General features: G+C 37.3%; 1 protein-coding gene across 3 annotated transcripts in view; it reads left to right on the top strand.

Moving 5' to 3' along the window:
* The window catches only part of SLC12A1 (solute carrier family 12 member 1), a 101,976-nt gene extending 82,518 nt beyond the window's left edge, over positions 1-19,458 (top strand). For all 3 annotated transcript variants that reach the window (XM_019442196.2, XM_019442195.2, XM_019442194.2), the window contains exons 20-26: positions 1,062-1,205; positions 4,022-4,153; positions 4,392-4,503; positions 6,346-6,432; positions 15,302-15,437; positions 17,037-17,104; positions 18,144-19,458. In XM_019442196.2, coding sequence (XP_019297741.2) covers positions 1,062-1,205; positions 4,022-4,153; positions 4,392-4,503; positions 6,346-6,432; positions 15,302-15,437; positions 17,037-17,104; positions 18,144-18,279 — 815 coding nt within the window. In that variant the 3' untranslated portion in view covers positions 18,280-19,458. The remainder of the gene's footprint in view (positions 1-1,061; positions 1,206-4,021; positions 4,154-4,391; positions 4,504-6,345; positions 6,433-15,301; positions 15,438-17,036; positions 17,105-18,143) is intronic.
* Positions 19,459-19,660: the final 202 nt, after the last annotated feature.

Here is a 19,660-nt window from a genome sequence, read left to right as displayed (position 1 = left end):
GGTTGACATTTACAGAAGCCCTACCAGTGTTTTATAACACTGAATCTAGGTTTTCCACTCCGTTCCTCAGAACATTGCTCATTTTCTAAGGCTCTGTTCTCAGCAAGCAAGAAGATGAGGGGATCTGACAAGAGGCCACCTTGCCCACTGTAAGCAAGAATGCCCATCATTCTTAAAGCACTGTCCCATGACTGCTTTTAAAGTCTTATTTACCCTGACCCAATGTAGGTTGAGGTCAGAGAGGGATGCAGGGCATTACATAGGAGCTAGGAATTTTTCGTCACAATCAGAATCCAAAAAAGATAAAAGGCAGTCAGATGCAACATCAAAGGTTGGAAAGTGGGTCTAAGCCCTGGACAGGAGGCTGCACAGCTTGACTCTTGTTCCAGACTCGAGTGTTGTGAGACCCTTCTTAGCAATTTGAACTCGGACAGGCACACAGAAACCTCAGCTTTTCTTTCTTTCCCTTTGGTCACTCATTCCAGAAAGGATTTTGCCTATCTGAAAGAATTGTTAGTGGATATTTTTCACTGTAATTTCTATTTGGAGCTTATTTAAGCCTTTATAAAGTTTGGTTACCTTTCCTTACTTCTTGCTGTCTACTTTTACGTTGCAGTTCAGGAGGCATTGTTGGGTGCCTGATATATACCAGTATACTTTGGTAATTTTGTCACCTCTACTTGTAAAATATCTGACACAGTAGTTTAGGTCAGTAAATCAGTGGCATACAGTGTACAAGATCTTATGTACAATGGATCTGGCATTTTGGTTTTTGCCAGAAGTGAATAAAGATGTCATTAAATAGCCTCCCTTGCCTTCACAAATAAAAGGCCCAGTGATTTCATGTATTATAACAACACATAGAGATATTTTTCCAAGCTAGTTATTACTTTCTGAATATACTTTACTGATATGCATTACCTTTTAATAATCATACGGAAAAATCACATGATGTTAATTTTATTGCATATCCACCACGTTTATATTAAAATAGTCTATGAGATGGCTCCTAGAAACTTTGTCACTGAGTTAAGCAAGTGAGTTTTGTCTTCTTTCACTAGATGAATTAGAGAAATTGGAACAGGAGCGGCTGGCTTTGGAAGCCACTATCAAAGATAACGAATGTGAAGAAGGGAGTGGAGGCATCCGAGGCTTGTTTAAAAAAGCCAGCCAATTGAACATCACTAAGCCAACGCCTAAGAAAGGTAAGTGCTTTCCAAATTTGCAAGAAAGATTATGAAATGAGCCACTGCTTGAGTATCTATAGGGGTCAGAAGTCAGCATCTAAGATGTTGAGGGCATTGAGTGTAGCTCAGGACTGAAAGACATTTCTTTCAAGACGATAGCACAGATAAAATGTAGACATTGTTGTCATTTATCAATAACATTAAGCCCTTTGTACCATTCTAAGTGTAAAAACTTAATTTTAAAATAATAATATTTGGTTTGGGAGTCCTGAAGTGCTTAAGCAGATTGGAGTGCCATAAAATAGACATTTCTTAGTTAAAAAGGAAAGGGGATAGAAATTTAAGAACGAATACCCAAATGGGTTTATCTGTACACATGCACACACACACACAGACACACACACACACACCTTGCAGACATTTAAGGAGACTTAAATTAACTAGTACAGGTAAATGAGGGATCCAGCTAGAACCCTAGTTTCAAAAAGCAGCTATCTTTATCACAAACCTGAATTCTGGACTAGGAACTTTCTTAATACCAATTACCTGTAGATTTCAGCTGAGAGGTACACTCAACCTCTGAATGTCCAATATACACCCCAGTAACGAAAGACCACAGAATGAGAGCTTTTTGTAAAAATTATAAATAGGTGATTCAAATATATAACTTTTTTGTAAATAAGAAATTGCTTTCTTTCCAGAAAAACCATGGGTTTAAGTTTAATGAGGTCCACAGCGGCCTCTGCTGGTAGAAAATTATAATGTTAACGTACACAAATAATCCTATACTTAACTGAAGTCACTTGGTATGAGGCCCAGAAAAGATTATTTCTCTGGGAGGTTTTTTATATCAAATAGCAAGATCCATATTGCACCTTAGCAGGCTTATAGGCTAGTTTGACCTCTTTCAAAGAGGTTCTTCAATGAGGCCTTCTAATACCCTGGAAAAAGTTTGGACCTGTTTGCTTGTTTTCCTACTATAGTACAAGGATGAAATTTTACCTGTAATACAATATTTTTATATATTTACAACATATTTACAACATATTTATAACATAAAATATAAACATTTCCCCCTTCAAATACTGGAAGTACCCTCGGGTTTCTGGAATATTCCATGGGCTATAGGAAAACTTATTATATATTATGTACCTTAACATGACATTGTCTAGGAAAATGATGTGTTTGAATCTAAAGCTGGAGGTACATCAGGACTTTCAGAATGTAAATATTAGAATAAGACCATCTAGATTCTAACTATCTTCTTTCCTTTTCAATTATTTGGTTTATTCATGAGACATGTTAACTATTCATTGAATCTGCTCTACCATTCAGTCTTTCAATGTTAGTTATCGTCTCGAAAAGCAATGGAAAATTCAGAAGTCATAGCCCAATACTATTCTTTAGCTGATGGCAGAGGAGGAAAGCATCAATGTTCTTATTAATGAGAAGGGACTTATTATTTATTTTGGAAGCCTGTTTCTGCATCACAAATCTTTTGGCAAAGAGGTACTCTTCTGAAAGTCAACATGTCTCATTGCTCAGAAAAGCAAAATGATGTTATGTTTTATTTCCAACACCTAAAATTTCAAACGCAGCTCTAAAGTAGGCCCCTTCACTGCTCTGGGCCTTCGCTGGTTGACAACTCTTTTGAGTTCTAGATCAGGACAAACCTACCTCCAGACACTAATGCGTGAGTCCCCTGGATGCTTTGATTTGCATGTAAGTGGGAGCAGAGTTTGGTCCATTTTGTAAAGATATTTACTTTCTCCCTCAGAAGTCCTAGGGAGATAGAAGCAATGTAAGATAATTGCTTCAGGACTGACAGGCCCAAAACATGGAAGCAGCAAAAGATAGAACAAAGCATCTTCAGAACCTCTCAGATCAGAGAGGAAGCTCGGAAGCAGCTGTCAGCCCTACTCTAAGCACTTGGCTGACATCATCTCTTTGAAATAGAGCAATAAAGTCACAACTTTAAAAGACATGGAAATAAGAAATAATATATACAGTGTAGCAACAAAAACCTCTACTGGCAAATAGGAGTGAGGGTCCTGCTCAAACTGGCCTCATTCCCTAGCAGACTTTCAATGTATCCTTGATAGGGTGGAAAAACCATCAAAACAATGTTTAAGTACTTTATGTGCACCCTTATCTATAACTCCAGTAAAGGAATTTTGTCTTTCCGTATTGGCTTTTTCATCTCATTCATAGAGCTCCATGGCTTTTCCTTGGCTTCAGGAGTCTCCTTGAAAACAGAGAGCAAGCCAGGCTGACATTAGGTCCAAAGGGTCATAGAGTCAAGATGCATTTGGTCCCCAGCCACTTTCATAATGCAGACATTCATGGAATTTATACCAATTGTACTTATTGAATGCTCTAATGAAGAAATAGTTCTGATTCTATTGCTTATCTCTAGAAAACCAATCACCACATGTTCTAGTTTCAAGTAAATTTGAAATATGATTGAGTTATATCTGAAATTTTGTAAAATGGGGGTTTTTGGCTATTGTATCAGATAAGTTAGCATCATTACCTGTCTAAATAATAAATTCCACCCTGGAGATTACTAAGAACTTGAAAATAATCTACTGTTTTATAATGAAAACTGTAATCATAAAACCAATATCATATTTTGTTGGACTATTGAAGGTAACCTAAATTACTGTGGGACTTGACCTTTATCTCCCCTTCTCATAGCTCACTGTTTACCTATAGCTATAAAAACACTTAAAATTCATGACCCTTCCTCTATTTTCCTGAATAGATTTATTGGCAAGTTATTTTGTTTCTTTCTTCAAAAGACCAATAGGTATACCACTTTTCTTTCATTACAGACAGCAGCATGAGCACAATCCAGTCAATGCACGTGGGGGAGTTCAACCAGAAACTAGTGGAAGCCAGCACCCAATTTAAAAAGAAACAGGGAAAAGGCACAATTGATGTGTGGTGGTTGTTTGATGACGGAGGTAAAAACAATTCCAGAATATACACTAGGGAGCAAAATTACTGTGTTGATAAATTTAACAAACTGCATGGGAAGGTATATGAAAATGATATCAGTTTAAGAATAATATTTCTGTGTTTCCCAGAGATTTTAAATTATTTAGGAGCAACAAATGGGGGAATGAATAAAGATATAAGGCAATTCATTCTCTTTCAGTGATATATGCTTATACTTTCTGTCATAATTTACTCTTTCTTCAGGGTTAACACTCCTTATCCCCTATATCTTGACTCTCAGAAAAAAATGGAAAGACTGTAAATTAAGGATCTATGTTGGAGGGAAGATCAACCGCATTGAAGAAGAAAAAATTGCGTGAGTAACTCATCACTCATTTGTTAGAACACTTGGAATGTTTTTTGTTTCAATCCTTTAATTTTAAGAACTTTAAGTGTTTTTGAGGCACAACAGATTTAAAGATAAAGCCACCGCAATAAGCCTCGTGTCTACTTGGTTTTCTGGTCAATAAATTGCATACATTTTGTAATCACTGTCTTCATGTCCCTTGATCCCCTGCCACAAATGCTTTTAAAAGGAATTTGACACAGAAGTCTCATCTCAATTCTTTATTGAGAGTATCATTATCTTGTATAATGTTTGTTTTGGTTTGACTAGTAAATGTATCCAAGAAACGAAAAGCCCGAAGGGATTTGTATTCAATAGCTTCCTTGGGGTGGGGGTGGGGGGGTCAAACCTTTTGATTTGTGGTGGTCACTGTAGCACAGTACACTTAAAATAGAACTAAAGGACTGAACCCGATCCTTGTCCCAGCTCTTCCACCAACGAGCTGCAAGACTTTGTCACAGTCACCGTACATATCTGGGTCCCCAGTTTCTCATCTGTAGTTTGAAAGAGTTTAAATGAATAACTGTTGAAAACTCCTTTAATTAAAAAAATAAATAAGTGCCCACCGTGGAAATTCGCAGCTTTGTCATTAATTTAGTCACAGAGGTCTGACATGTGGCTGTGGAGGCAGCAAGGATATTGAGAATGTGGTGCATCCAAAGGTCTCTGGTGGAAATCTGAAGAGCGACCTTGAGTGGCCCTTGCTCCCTTATGGTAGGACTACATCCTGAGGCCTTCCAGAAATCACAAAATAATGACAGGCTTTTATTCAGTAATTTTTCATGTTTTCTCCTCTGTCCTGGAAGGGTATTATATAGATACAGAGATAGAGATAGAGATAGAGATAGAGATAGAGATAGAGATAGAGATACAGACATAGACATAGACATAGAGATAGATATATAGATTTAATTCCTCTTAAAGAGAGTCATATTTAAATGGAAAGTAACATGATAGCTATAATAATTTCTATATAATAATTTCTATTTCTTAAAGCCTCTAGTAACTTATTGGGACAAGTGATGAAATTTAAAATTGGTCGGTAGATTAGATGATAGTATGGCATCAGTGCTAAATGCCCTGCTTTCAAAAATTATACTCGGTTTGTATAAGAGAATGTTCTTATTCTTAGGAAATACCCACCCAAGTGTTTAGAGGGAAAGGGACCTGATGGCTGCAGCTTACTTTAAATGGCAGATGGGCAGGTGGACAGATGGATCGAAGGCAAGAAAGAAAGAAGGAAAAGAAGGTTGTAGATAGAGGTAGCTATATATAAGGAAGAAAAAGTGTTCAGTGAAATAGAGCAAGATATAAACAGCTGGTGGATCTGGGATTTTTTTGTGCTGTCCTTGCAATTTTTCTGTAACTTTGAAATTATATAAAAAATTCCAGTTGCCAGGGAAAGAACCTCCAATATATATGACACAATTATTAGTTTTTCAGTACATTGTCAGTAACTCTATAAAAATTATCAGCAAGGTAATAGCCAGTAATGTTAAAACTTGTCCTCTTTTTTTTCCCCGAAAATGATAAGGAAGAATGTACAGCTCTATATTTTCTTACCTAGAACATGAATGCAGGGTTGGATTCTCTGTTTCCAGGGTTTGTACCTCCCTGAATTTCTCTGTCTTTGGTGGAATCGCTTGGTCCACATTTAATACACTGCGATGAAAATCAAACCCTGACCACAGCCTTTGTGTGAAAGTGAACCTGAAATAAGACATGACTGCTTGTGGTATCTTAAACACAAACCTCTTTGACTGAAAATAGCGAAACATGCAGTGATGGGGTATTTCTCTTTTATGTTTTCAGAATGGCTTCCCTTCTGAGCAAATTTAGGATAAAATTTGCAGATATCCATATCATTGGAGACATCAACATTAAGCCAAACAAAGAGAGGTATGAAACATTTAACAAGATCCATTGTTTACCCCTGATACTCTCTCATTTTCTTTTGTGTTGATTATTAAGGGGTAGAAATGTTATCTATTCACTGCAGTGACTGCCTAATAAGATATAATAAAAAAGGACTTCAAATAATCATGCCGAGCTATCAAATAAATTCTAACAGAAGGAAAAGGTTTTATGGTAAAGTTGAGCTTGAGAGGGAGAGCTGTTGAAACACAGGTTAGTTAGCATTTTAGAATTGCCCTTCCTGTTCTTGCTTTCCGTGGTGGCCAAAATAGCAGGAAGTACGGGCTCAGACTCTTTTGGACTGAGCAGTCGGGGGCAAGCTTTCATCATTTAAAATTCCTAGTGGGGCATCCTGCAGGGGGAGCTCTGATAGAAAAGATAGAAACAGCTTGACTCTTCTTGGCACAATGACAGAACCCACCCTCCATGGCCATTTTCACTTTTGGGCACTAGGGACCCAACACGTCAAGCTATGAAATTTGGCGAGGCAGGGGGTCCTCTAAAACTGAAGCCTGGCAAAGAAATGTATTGGCTTCAAAATTTTAAAATGACAAAATTGAAGTAATTGTTTAAATGTCTTCAGATCATGACATCTTTTTAACCCTTGTTAATTGTTAAATGTGTCAAGTCCATATATGTGAAAACAACTTGTAGGTTAGATTCTCACAGGAATTCCCAGAGGTATAAGAAAATTGCCTGGAAATTAAAGCTGACACTGAATAAAATACCTAGTGATAATTTAGCAATTATAAAACATTTTCAACTGTTTACAGTCCAGAATCATATTTACTATTACATCTGGATACAATTTAAATTTTTTTTAAGTTTATTTATTTTGAGAGAGAGAGATTGAAAGCACACGTCCATGCACGTGGGGAAGGGCAGAGAAAGAGAGGGGAGAGAGAATCCCAAGCAGGCTCAGTTCAGTGCAGTGATGTGGGGCTCAAAACCGCAAACTGCAAGAACATGACATGAGCCAAAATCAAGAGTCAGATGCTCAACTGACAGAGCCACCCAGGCGCCCCAACATCTGGATGCAATTTAGCACATTTGATTCGGTGTGGAGTGGTCCTTCAAGGTTGAGACTACAAAGGGAAACGAGGATCTCAGTATAGCTTAGGTTCTCGGTGGCCTGTTGGACCTCTTCTCATTTCTGTTGGCCATCAGTCATTTCTCCCTTCGCCTGCAGTTCTTGATGGGTTGCAGTCCCACACTCCAGTCTTATTGACCTTCCCTCCTTTTGATCCTAGATGAGTTTAATAACTAATGGAGAAACATCTAGATTTAAGATGCATTCTTATTGACTAAACAGCAACATTGAACTTTGTGTTATTTGAGGGTATTCATGATTCCTCTAAGGCTATGGATCAATTAAAGTGGCTTTACAAAATACCTTTTTTAAAAAAAAAATATTTATTTTGAGAGAGAGAGAAAAAAAAAGAGAGAGAAGTGGGGAGGGGCAGAGAGAGAAGGAGAGAGAATCCCAAGCAGGCTCTAGACTGCCAGCACAGAGCCCAACATGGGGCTTGGACACATGATCCTCTAGATCATGACCTGAAGCTGAAGCCAAGAGTCTGACTCTTAACTGACTGAGCCACCCAGGCGCCCCCAAAATGTTTTAATTGTGATAAGAAAGCTATAATCAACAGATTACATTTTGGTTATTACCATGGAATATGTCTTCATATCATATATACCACCAATGCCTTGTATTCCTCTATTTCTGCAGCTTTAAATACTTAAGAAAAATTAAGAACAAAGTTTATAATTCTCCTTGGTAAATGTAATTAACTTTCTGATATGAATTGGGTTGTCATGTAGTAATCTCTGGTAACCTCCCACATTTCATTTGAAGAATTTTAATTCCTAAGTCATCACCTCTTGGCATTTGCAGTGATGTGATCAAACAGGCTCATCTTGTGTCTCTAATTGGTGGAAATGCATTCTATTTCATAACACAGCAGGTACAATGATTTCCTAGCATGTGCTACTTTGCAACAGGCCATAGCCTGCCAGAGCTCTGCAAGCATAGAGCCATTTACTGTTGTCTGGAGGGTAGTCACGGTGTACCCTACTGCCTTTGGATTTTCCAGAGGCCCTGGCTCAATGCTGGGCACAAATTAGTCATCTACTTCTTGCAGCCAAATTCCTCTTGCTGTTGTTTGTCTTAGCAGTGGCTAAGGACTGTCTGTGCTTACTGATTAATTTGCTCCTGTATCCTTTGCCTCTATACCCATCAGTCTGGTGTTCTCTACTCAAGTCCTTGTTTCTTTGCCTTTCTTCCATGCTCCTCTCTGCCCAGCTGCTGTGGTCACCCCCTGCATACCTGTCTTATCTGTCCTATCATGAAGAATGTCAATGTACCTCTTCCACTAATGTCTTTCCATTCTTTGAGTGCCCATCATAGTCTAGACACAATTTATTTTACTAACCCTGAACTTTGTGCCATGTTTTTTTTCTCTTTTTAGGCAGCAGACGTTATGGAGAGTAGCAAGAAACAAAGGACCAGGCATTTTGGCTTTTGTCCTGGTATCTTAAATTTGATTTTAGACTCCATTTTAATTTGGTGTTTCTAATATCCTCACCATCCTACAATGAAGAGATCTATTTCCCTTTCTCAGGAAAAAAAATGAATTAGATTTCACAATTTTGGAGATCTTTTTCTCTGATATTTCAAGGTCTTGAGGAAGATGCAAAAAACAAAATCCATTTTATATTGGAGTAAAAGAATGTTTGCAGCTAATGTCACCTGGTGTGAAGACAAAACACCACCAAGAAGAGGGGTGCTGGAAGTGCCATTCTCCTCTCTTTGGTCTTCCACCATAACTGATGCCATATTGCTCTGTAAAACAGTCACGTATCTGGTGTTGGCAAATCTATTCAAATATGTAAAGGTAACCCTATTTTAAAAACAGAGAATGATCATTCAGTAAATCTCACAGATGGCCACTGGTAGCACATCTGGTACTTTGTGATAATTTTTTATTAAGTTTTTAATTTTAATTCCAGTGTAGTTAATAGTGTAATATTAGTTTCAGGGATACAAAGTAGTAATTCAACAATTCTATACATTACTCAGTGCTCATCGTGATAAGTGTACTCTTAGTCTCCTTCACCTATTTCACCCATCTTCCACCCACCTCCCCTCTGGTCATCATCAGGTTGTTCTTTATAGTTAAGAGTAAATTTCTTGGTATGTCTCTCTCTCTCTCTCTTTTTCCTTTTTTTGCTTGTTTTGTTTCTTAAATTCCACATAGGAGTGGAATCATATAGTATTCATCTTTCTCCGACTGGCTTATTTCACTTAGCATTATGCTCTCTAGCTCTATCCATGTTGCTGCAGATGGCAAGATTTCATTCTTTACTATGGCTGAATAATATTCCATTGTGTCTATATACACCTCTTCTGTATCCATCTATCAGTCGATGGACACTGGGCTGCTTCCATAATTTGGCTATTGTAAATAATGCTGCAATCAACATAGGGATGCATATATCCTTTCAAATTAGTGTTTTTGTATTCTTTGGATAAAATACCCAGTGGTATGATTGCTAGATAACAGTGTAGTTCTATTTTTAACTTTTTGAGGAACCTCCAAAAAAAGTCACTGTTTTCCAGAGTGACCGCACCAGTTTTCATTCCCACCAACATTTCACGGGGTTCCTTTTTCTCCACGTTCTCACCACAGTTACTTTTTCTTGTGTTTTCTATTTTAGCCATTCTTATAGGTATGAAGTAATATCTCATTGTAATTTTGGTTTGCATTTCCCTGATGATGAGTGATATTGAGTATCTTTTCATGTGTCTGTTGGACATCTGTATGTCTTCTTTGGAGATGTGTCTGTTCATGTCTTCCGCCCATCAGGATTATTTACTTTTTTGGGTGTGGAGTTGTGTCAGTTCTTTATATATTTTGGATACTAACAGTTTATCAGATATATCATTTACAAATATCTTCTCCCACTCATTAGGTTGCCATTTAGTTTTATTGATTGTTTCCTTCACTTTGCAGAAGGTTTTTATTTTGATGTAGTTCCAATAGTTTATTTTTGATTTTATTTCCCTTGCTCAGGAGACATACCTAGAAAAATATTGCTATGGCCACTGTCACACTTCCTTGCTCTCTTCTAGGGTTTTTATGGTTTCAGGTCTCACATATACATCTCTAATCCATTTTGAGTTTATTTTTGTGTATGATGTAAGAAAGTGGTCTAGTTTCATTCTTTTGTATGCTGCTGTCCAGTTTTCCAAACACCATTTGTTGAAGAGAGAGTCTTTTTTCCATTGAATGCCCTTGCCTCCTTTGTTGAAGATTAATTGACCATATAATCATGGGTTTGTTTCTTGTTTTTTATCTTCTTCCATTGATCTATGTGTCTGTCTTTATGCTAGTACCATACTGTTTTGATTACTATAGTTTTGTAGTATAACTTGAAGTCTAGAATTGTGATATCTCCAGATATCTTTTTTCTTTTTTTGTTTTTCTTTTTTCTTTTGTTTTTCTTTTTTCAAGATTGTTTTGGCTATGTGGAGTCTTTCATGGTTCCATACAAGTTTTAGGATTATTTGTTCTAGTTCTGTGAAAATGCTGTTGGTATTTTGATAGAGATTGCATTAAATCTGGAGATTGCTCTGAGCAGTATAGACATTTTAAGAATATTTGTTCTTCTAATCTATGAGCATGCATTATCTTCCCGTTTGTTTGTGTCATCTTCAATTTATTTCATTAATGTTTTATAGTTTTCAGAGCACAAGTCTTTTACCTCCTGGTTAAACTTATTCCTAGATATTTTATTATTTTTGGTGTAATTGTAAATGGGATATCTTCTTAATTTCTCTGTTGTTTTATTATTAGTGTATAGAAATTCAATGGATTTCAATACATTGATTTTGTATCCTGTGATCTTACTGAATTCATTTATCAGTTCTAGTAATTTTTTAGTGGAATATTTAGGGTTTTTGATATATAGTAGCATGTCATTTGCGAATAGTGAAAGTTTACTTCTTCCTTACCAATTTGGATACCTTTTATTCCTTTTCCTTGTCTGATTGCTGTGGCTAAGACTTCTAGTACCATGTTCAATAAAAGTGGTGAGAGTGGACATCCTTGTCTTGTTCCTGATCTTAGAGGGAAAGCTTTCAGTTTTACACAATTGTTGATGATTAGCTGTGGGTTTTTCACTTATGGACTTTATTATGTTGAGGCATGTTCCCTCTAAACCTACTTTGTTGAGGCGTTTGTGATAATTTTTAAAAGGCATCTCCTCTGAGTGGCTCAATTAGAGGAAGAAGACTCTTCCTCTGGGCTGATGCGGCCCTGGTTCCAGGGCCCAACGCTTAGAGCACCAGCTCAACTTCAGCTTTTCTTGACTAGGCAGCCCCTATCTACTGTTAATAATCATTTCTCCATCACTGGGCTTTTTTTTGGTCACCAGGTGACACACAATGTCGACAATAGTTTGTCAATGATTCCCAAGTTGGAGGCTAATGTTAAATGCCTTAAGTTACCTCTAATAAATCTTTTAGCTACCCATAAAACATCAGTAAGTCTTGATGGAGATATTTTATCATAGAAACATTATAAATATGACTGGGCAAGGGTGAAAGGGAGTATAAAAGCAAAGTTAATGAGAAAATAATTGAGCCTGGAGAAACTGAAAATCTCTTGTGGTTAAATTAATTTTTTATTGAATATGCTGAATTAAAAGCCATAGGCCAAAAAGACAACAATCTTTATACAGAAATTAAAGAGAAAGTAGAAGCAATTAACTGGATAATTTAGTTTGAAGCTACTAAAGTGGTCACAAAACAACTGGTATATTAATTTGAGAAAAGAAATCTTACATGAACTTAGGGAAAAATTTTTTTTGCAATTAAAAAATTTTTAAACTTTGTTATTGTGAAGAACAAGATGGGGAAGGCAGGGCAGGTATAAGTTAATTTTTAAAATTGAATTCATTGGCATTTACATTCAATACCATGTAAATCTTGGCCTATTCTAGAGTCAATTAAAAAGAAAAGTCAGATTTAATGAGAATCAGAATAGAAATCTTGAGCCACCTTTGCATCACCTAGCTAGGAGGATGGAAAATGGCCAGCTCAGGGATGAACCTTAGGATGAAGTCAAAGACGAACATAGACAAGGAACCGTTAAGAGTTCAGACAAAGTAAATGGGCAAATACAGTCCCATTATAACCTATTGTGTCACTTAGCACGTTTCAATACCAGGAAAAGAAAACTTACAATGACTTGAATAATGAAAATTATTTGCAAACATAAGTGAAAAATCCAACTATGTTTTGGCTTTCAGGCAAAGTTTGATCTAGAAGGTTAATTTTGTAATCAAGGACTAATTCGCTTCCATAATTTCTACCCCACCTTCCATTATGAAATCATCAATCAAATTGATTTAGCTCATAAAAACAGGATGACAGACAATAGCAATCTACATACTTGCTTATTTATGTTCAGTGGGAGAGAAGGTTTGTCTCTTCTTCAGTCATCGAACTCAGGTCATGGGCTCCATTCAGGTTGTACCAGCTTGAGCCACTGAGCCACTTACTGTGGTCAGTGGGATGTTAGGTGCCTCTTGGTCAACCTTGCCTGGGCTATGTGTCTACCCCGGCCAAATGCTCTGGTAGAAGGAATAGAATTGTCCTGATTAGCTGATGCTGAGGATGGAGTCACTCCCATCCAAAGGGGCATAGTATGAATACCAGGGAGACAGCAAGCAACCTCTACTCTACTTCCATTTCTTAAGAAACTATTTTTGAACTGGTCTTCCTAGTGAGTACCAGGGTTGAGATGCAAAGAAAACATAGTCTGATCAAAATAATTACGTGGAGAGCTTAAACAGAGAGTCAGTACTAACCTCAGTCCTGTGGCTGTTCAGTAAAATGAATGCCTTGGTTTTACAGGGCACTGTACACTTCTCAGCACTGTTACCCAGATCACAACTAACCATCACACCAATCCTCATTGCCAGCTTTGAGCAACCATCATGACCTATTATAGGCAAGGTTATCCAGGTCCAGGAGGACAATGGAAGAGCAGGACTAAGAACTCAGGGTCTTCTTTCCTAGGCCAGGGTCTTTGCATTGCACAGATTACTGCCAAAGGTCTCTGAAGGCATGGCACTGTTGGAAGGAATAACAAATAGAAGTATTGTGTAGCTGAAAGAATAATAAGGCATATCAGTGTTCTCTGGTGTTGTCTATCATTCTAAATGAGTCAAAATGTCAGAACTCTACTACATTACATAGCTCTTCTATCCCTAACAAAGGCACACTGGCATGTTCTCCTTTGTAATCTCTGCACTTTGATCTGCAAATCCTAAATCAGGGCAACTGATGAGATCATTGAACTCATCTCCTCATATTTTAATTCCTTAACCTAATAGCACTTAAAAATTTTTTTTTAATATTTATTTTTGAGAGAGAAAGAGAGACAGAGCATGAGCAGGGGATGGACAGAGACAGAGGGAGACACAAAATCCAAAGCAGGCTCCAGGCTCTGAGCTGTCAGCACAGAGGCCGATGCAGGGCTTGAACCCACAAGCTGTGAGATTATGACCTGAGCTGAAGTCAGATGCCTAACCAACTGAGCCACCCAGGCATCCCTTAACCTAACAGCACTTTGATTTTAGTTACCCCTCAATTCAAAGGTACTAAATTATAAGTAAGCTACATTATATGAAACCAAAAGATCTTGTTTATATTTGAGATCATCTTAAAGTAGCACACTAAAGACAACTACTCTCATAAATTATAAGCTTTGTTTTGTACTACTGTTTTAAAAAAATCCTATGAGGGGCGCCTGGGTGGCTCAGTCGGTTAAGCGTCCGACTTCAGCTCAGGTCACAATCTCACAGTCTGTGAGTTCGAGCCCCGCGTGGGGCTCTGGGTTGATGGCTCAGAGTCTGGAGCCTGCTTCCGGTTCTGTGTCTCCCTCTCTGTCTGCCCCTCCCCCGTTCATGCTCTGTCTCTGTCTCAAAAATAAACGTAAAAAAAAAAAAATTAAAAAAAAAATCCTATGAGATTCTTATGAAAGACAAGAATGAGATTTTCTAGCAAGTTTTAAAATGGTCTACAGCTGTGAGATAGCACTGCTACTTTTCTACTCAATGACATCTTCTTAATTGCTCTAAAATGGCTTTGGATTTTTAGACATTAAAATATTATTGATTTTTGTTTTCTTTTCTCTAACATGCACCTGAAAAACAGTCATTTAAAAATCTCAGGCAGCAACAGCAGACATCAGAAGGACGAAAGCTCCATTATTTGCAGCATACATCCAAATTGCTCTATAACCATTAAATTTATTATTCTTCTAGCTGTCCACAGCCCCCTGCCAGCAGGGGGTGGGGTGCTTGGACTAAAGGGGAGGGCAGGACTTGCCAGCTCCCACCCCAAGGAACCTAGCTCATCTCCCACATTAATCCATAAATGTCTCCCATACAGTCTGTACAATAAGCAGATGGAAACTCAGTTCAGCAGATGGAAACTTATTTATGGGCTAACATGTCTACATTACAACTGTGTCTTTGACTATACCATGTAGTAAGTGTATTTGCAGAATAATTGCTCTCTGTGTGTTGGTGCGTTTATATTGAGGATCTAGTACCCAGTAGGCTAACAAGGCCTCAAACATGTTGAGGCCTTGCCTTGGGTAGGGAGGCAGTACTATATCCATGACTTTACTCACAGTAAGTCCCCTGCAAAGATAATTCTTAAAAGATTTGCATGACATTCAGCTCTGATTCTGCAGCCAGCAGAGCCAGTCATACCTGGAGTATCTGTGAAATAATGAGTTAGTTTCCCACTGTGAGCCCTCCTTTATAATTCCAATTTCAGCTGGAAAGTCTTTGAAGAGATGATTGAACCATATCGTCTCCATGAAAGCTGCAAAGATTTAACAACTGCTGAGAAATTAAAGAGAGAAACCCCGTGGAAAATTACAGATGCAGAACTGGAAGCAGTCAAGGAAAAGGTAAGGACTTGTCTTCCTTAATTTTTACTTTACTGTCTAACTAGCTGCAAAAGAAAACAACAGTTGATTTAATGATCAAGAAGTAACATTATCTGTTATAGAATTTCATTATTCAAGATCCAGGGTTTCTGCATTTTTCAAGTGCTTTCCAATCATATTATGGGATATGAGGATTTAGAAACTAGTTTCCAGTTTTAATATGAAATTAATTCTTTTTAAAAAAGATTTTAAAAAACCAGATTATTGATATATATTATGAAGTCTTCTTTCAAATTTAATTTTATAGAACAGGAGACATACCCATCAGTCTAAAATAATTTAAGTCAATATGTGTGCAAAGTAGATCAAGGTAGTTGACTCACAATATAACACAAGTAACAAAGAAATTTTAACCTGATGAGGCAATGAAAACTAACAAAGGGATCTGAGAAAATACGCAATTGGAACAAGAATTGTGAAAGTTGGATTGGGCACATGTTGTAGGATGGATATGAAGTGGGGAGCTTTTCTGGAGAACCCAGAAGACGGAAGTTACCCCATGTGGCCTGAGCTGAATGAAGTTGTGATCATGAGGATAATGAAAAGGGCTGGGACAAAAGAATTAAGTAGAAGAACTGACATTTGAATTGGATTAGATATTCAAGGAAAAGGGCCACAGAAACCTCTAAACTACAGAATTTAAATAAACTACATTAGGAGCTGAATTTGAAACAAATTAGAATGAGAGATACTAAAGCCTTTCAAATTTAGTAGAAAAAATACTGAGCTAAATTTTTTTCCCTGAATGTTTATTTACTTACTTTTGAGAAACAGAGAGAGACAGAGCATGAATGGGCGAGGGTCAGAGAGAGAGGGAGACACAGAATCTGAAGCAGGCTTCAGGCTCTGAGCTGTCAGCACAGAGCCCCACGTGGGGCTCGAACTCACAAATTGCAAGATCATGACCTGAGCTGAAGGTGGATGCTTAACCAAGTGAGCCACCCAGGAGCCCCCTGAGCTGAAATTTATAAACTGTGTATAATAAACTGCCCAGATCTGACAAAGATTTTTCGTATAATTGAGCAAATCATACATCTAAGCCTTGGTTTCTGAGCCAATGAAATATAATGACAAATATTACTTTCATCAAAGCAAAATCATCAATGTAGTTATTTTTCCAAGTGAGTCTTGGTTGACTTTTTAGTTGGAACGAGTCCCCTGTGCTGATAAAATATTCAAAGAGCCTAAACAGTGTAGGTGAGGATATAATTTATGTTCTTAAGTATCAAGATTCAGTTAGTTTTCTTCTACCTCAAACCTGTTCCCAGATCTGGCCATTCTCATCTTCTCTTTACTATTACCCGTGTCTTCTGCTTGCTTGCTTTTTCCCTTAGAATTTAATAAGCCACTATTGCACAATGACAACCTTGTCTTACTCTTTATATTTCCAAAAATTCTCATGAGTTTTTAAAACGCCGTTAGTTTCCAAATATGGATGAAATAATTGTAATTTTTTAAAGTGAGGCTTTTCTACTTCTCCACTATTTGAGGGAAGAAGATAGATTATCATTCATAATTCTGGTAGAACTGCCCTCAACAAAACCTGAATGTTGTCCACAGAGTTACCGCCAAGTTCGCCTGAATGAACTCTTACAGGAACACTCAAGAGCTGCTAATCTCATTGTTCTGTAAGTATCACTGCAGATATTTAAGAATGTTACAGGGAAATCTTAGCTAAATGGGTTAATCAACTTAAAAAGTCCAAACTATTCAGGTGGAAAGTTTAAAAAAATTTGGAACATGTGGGATTTTAGACCGTGAAGGAAAATAAATGCCACCCTGAGACCCTGCCAACTGGAGCCCGTGGGCTTTAGAAGGCCCCACCTGGACTTTCCATCCGGTGTGCCCTACCCATGGGGCCAGGGCATATGCCCACGTAGAACCCTGGCTTCCTCTTCAGACCATGCTCCAGGAATCTGACCCTGGAACTCCCTGCCTAACAGGCCTTAAGTCAGCCTCTGAGGCTCATGGGCTCCTTCTCTGGGAGTGGTCCTGAGATATAGAGTCTATAGCATGTTCAGGAGGCTCCTTGCTCTGTTAGAAGAGGTCAGGGTGGGAGAAAAAGGCAGGGGACTTTCCCATTTCCACTCTTACCCTCCATCCCACAAATGTTAGAAGTGTATCTGTTGTAAATATGAATGTGTACTCAAGCAGTGATAGCTAAACATGAAAACCAACTATTTTACGTTTATACCTCATGGTCTGATTCCTGTGTGTGAAGATTAATATGTCTTCAAGGTCTACACTGGAGAACTATCCACCTAAGACCTAGAACAGTCTCCCAATTTGGGTGAGAGGGTTCAAATAGCTGTTTTCTGAGATTCCTGCCAAATATAAGAGACTTAAACTACTAGGAATATCATTTCCATCCAAAAAGGAGAGGTATTGCTTGATCAAATTTTCTATTTAAAGAGGAGTGAAAATTTATAGTTATGCTTTGTTGCTACTCTACAGTGCCTAAGCCTATTTTTCTGGTTTATAGATATTTGTATTATCCAAGAAATATATCAGTTTAATATCTATATTCAAAATAACGTCTATGCTTTCATTTTGTGGGGGAGGGTTATAAAAGTTTCAGGCCACTGGTTATTAAATAGCTCAGATGACTAGTGATGTTACTGCCTATAGTAATTGTCACTTTTAAAATTTTTCTTCCATTGCTGTCAGGAGCCTTCCAGTGGCGAGAAAAGGATCTATATCAGATTGGTTGTACATGGCTTGGTTGGAAATCCTCACGAAGAACCTCCCTCCTGTTTTACTAGTTAGAGGAAACCACAAAAATGTGCTGACATTTTACTCTTAATACATGAAGGATAAGAACACATCTTAACTTAATGTGTAGATAATTAAGAAACATGTGTGGTACTTTATGTTATAAATCTGATAGATGGATATGCAAACCTCTGGAGACAATCGTACAGGATTCCACATAAATCATGTCATTTTTTTATTAGTTACTGGGGGCTATTTTTTTTCCTCTCTCAGCTTAAGAGGGTGTCCAACTCAATGCTACCCCTAGAAAAACAATTTCTTGTTGCTGTTGATAAATAAGAAAATCAAGGAAACCATGCTGGCTTATGCTCATGAAAACCACCAACTTGATTGTAAGCTTCTCTAGGCAAACTTAATCTTTTGTTTGCTTCTCAGCTCCAGTAGAGGCCTCAGCCCCATAGCAGGTTTTCATTAAATGCTTATTGACAGGCTGGTATAGTAACCATGGGTGGTTATCAAAGGAAAAGACCGGCTGGGCAGGAACTGTGATTATGCTTGGCCTTCTGAGAGGCTTATACCTACAAAGAAGATTTGAAAATCAATAACTGAAAACTTTAAGAAGTACTTGAGTCTACAGAATGTTTAAAGCAGTTACCTAAATAAGGTTATTTAATGTAACATAGCTTATATACTTAGAGTGATCTGAGCAATCATTGATAACATAGGGCTTCAATTTGCTGCTGACTGAAGAGTATGTTAGCTGGATTAGAAGGCAACAATATTCCAATTAAATAAACTAGATTCCATTTTAATAGATAAACTTCAATTGTTTCACCTACTAAATATTTTGAAATCTCCATCATAGTACATTGCATATTTTTTCTAATTAAGTGGTTAACACAGATGAAATCTTCATAGATGTCTAACTGAAAACCAAATACCACAAATTTTCAAACCATTATAAACAAATATATCCTGAATCATATACTTAGTTACTCTATATAGTGATTGTGTGGATTGAAAAGAATAATTAAAATGTAAAGTGGAGAAACTTACAAAATTACAAAATTGTATGTTGTATATAACATGCAAGTATTGATTTTTTTCATTTTTGTTAGTATTCTTATTATACTTAATCACATTGAAAACCCTATAATTTTTTTTTTCTGATGGATGACTTAATTTTTTTTCCTAACATGTTTCAACTGTTTATTCTAACTGCTAAAATACAAGGAAAACAATGAACCTGAAATAAAAGCACTGAAATTTGTTTGCTTTGGCCTAGCTCATGTTTTTACTTTTCAGTCACTAAGATCATGGTACAATGGCATATCAAATGTGAGCATTAAACATTCAATCAGTTGTGGGGCTCCTGAGTAGCTCAGTCAGTTAGCGTCTGACTCTTGATCTTGGCACACAGGTCATGATATCATGGGTGTGTGAATTTAAGCCCACTTCAGACTTTGCACTGA

This window comes from Panthera pardus, unplaced genomic scaffold (genome assembly GCF_024362965.1).
Source record: "Panthera pardus isolate Hobbes unplaced genomic scaffold, ASM2436296v1 HiC_scaffold_24, whole genome shotgun sequence".
Taxonomy (NCBI): Eukaryota; Metazoa; Chordata; class Mammalia; order Carnivora; family Felidae; genus Panthera; species Panthera pardus.
The sequence above is the reverse complement of the archived record's forward strand: the minus strand, read 5'-3'. Positions and strand labels throughout refer to the sequence as shown.